The 1,940-nt window shown below is 39.2% G+C and overlaps 1 protein-coding gene across 1 annotated transcript; it reads left to right on the plus strand.

Annotated features, from left to right (window-relative positions):
* The first annotated feature begins 525 nt into the window (after positions 1–525).
* Positions 526–1,470, plus strand: LOC147710593 (olfactory receptor 1G1-like). Its single transcript, XM_086919367.1, has one exon. The coding sequence runs from the start codon at positions 526–528 to the stop codon at positions 1,468–1,470; it is 945 nt and encodes a 314-aa protein (XP_086775493.1).
* Positions 1,471–1,940: the final 470 nt, after the last annotated feature.

Raw genomic sequence — 1,940 nt, forward strand, 5'->3', positions numbered from 1 at the left:
AATTTAAAAAAAAAAAAAATCAACATGGACTACTTAGTACCCTTGGTTGAGTCCAGTGTCCGTTGTAATTACTTTTTAGCACATTCAAGCCATCTCACCACAGATATATGGAGACAAATGTAGATCCTCCTTAGAGGACAAAGTTAGCTTACAACCTGTTAAACAGGGAGGAGTGCTATAGAATTATTATTAGGGCACAACTTTCCCAGAGAATCCAAATGAAGAGACACAATTTCGAAGGTCAATCTTGCAATATTTACACTACATGAATTATAATTTTAAAAAAAGTCTTCGGGAAACCTTGATAGCTTAGCGTTTGCTTGATATTCTAAAGATCCCCATGATATAGTAAATGGCCTGCAAGAATAGCTTGCTTCTTTTTGCACAATTGCTGGTGGTGCAGGGTGGGGTTGCCAAAATTGTGAGATTAGGTGTCGATAGAGGGCCATACAGAAATGTGCTACATTCATGAATACTTTCAATATTTTTCAGCTGCCATTTATTAAGAGTATTTCGTTGGTAAAAATGGAAAACACAAACCAGACTTTGGTGATGGAATTTGTCCTTCTGGGACTTTCAGACAACCCAGATCATCAGCTTCCATTATTCATTATTTTCTTGATAATGTACTTTATTGCAATATTAGGTAATGTAATCATCATTGCGGTCATCACCACTGAGTCAGAGCTACACAGCCCCATGTATTTCTTCATCTGCCACCTGTCGCTGGCAGATATCTGCCTCACTTCGGTCACGGTCCCGAACATGCTGGTGAACATCATGTCAAAGGAGAGATCCATTTCTTTAAGGAATTGCATCACACAGCTGTACTTCTTTGTAGCATTTTTATGCATAGAGAGCTACTTACTTGGGGTCATGGCTTATGACAGATATGTTGCAATATGTAGACCATTTCATTATATCCTGGTGATGAACATGCGAGTAAATTTCCTACTTTCAATAGGCTCCTGGATCACAGGTTTTCTAAATTCCTTGCTGCACAGCGTGATGATTTCATTGTTGTTCTTCTGTGGACCTAACTTAATTGAGAACTTTTTCTGTGACATACCAGCAATGCTGAAGCTTTCATGCTCAGACACATCTACCAATGAGCTCCTTATCTTAACTGAAGCCACAATGATGGCCATGGCCTCCATCTTGACCATTGTGATCTCCTATATATCAATAATTTCTACCATCCTGGGAATCCGCTCCAACAAAGGGAGACGTTGCGCTTTTTCTACCTGCTCTTCTCATCTCATTGTGGTTAGTTTATACTACGGGACCATTCTTTTCAGTTATATTCGACCAACATCAAGCTACTCACTTCAGAAGGACAAAGTAGTGTCAGTGATGTATACTGTTGTCACCCCATTGGTAAACCCTTTTATTTACAGCTTGCGTAACAAGAAAGTGAAAGAGGCGATGCAAAGATTATTTAAAAGACAACTATTTTTTCAACAAATTTAGAAGTACACCGAATCACCTACAGAAGATGCTCATGCACTACAATATACTTTCTGTTGCACTGAGGAAATATGAATTATGTTAATCTTACTAGGTGTACACTTCATATTAAAAGCTTACATTAGAATCCACATGGCTCACAACTCGACCCTAGATGTATACATTTTTCTGAACTATATACATGTAAGCATTCACTAGAATAGGCCATCACGCATTATGCACCAGCTATCTTATGCACCATGTGTCAAGGATGCACGCTGTAGAGTGTCCAACCAATCACCACCACCTGAATCCTGAGTAATCAAGCCACAAGGCTCTAGCCACCTGATGAAAACTTTGCTCACAGCAGGAACCTCAGATCCTTGACAACAGTCTGAATTAGTGGAGTGAAATTATGACCCTGTCCTGTCAATTTTATTTGAATGCCCCAAGTATATCATATTGTAGGCTGTTTATGCCCACACAAACACTCA

Source organism: Lissotriton vulgaris, chromosome 5 (assembly GCF_964263255.1).
Source record: "Lissotriton vulgaris chromosome 5, aLisVul1.2, whole genome shotgun sequence".
Classification (NCBI taxonomy): Eukaryota; Metazoa; Chordata; class Amphibia; order Caudata; family Salamandridae; genus Lissotriton; species Lissotriton vulgaris.

Coding starts and splice junctions, on each gene's coding strand:
- LOC147710593 (XM_086919367.1), top strand. CDS start 526: ATGGAAAACACAAACCAGACTTTGGTGATGGAATTTGTCCTTCTGGGA.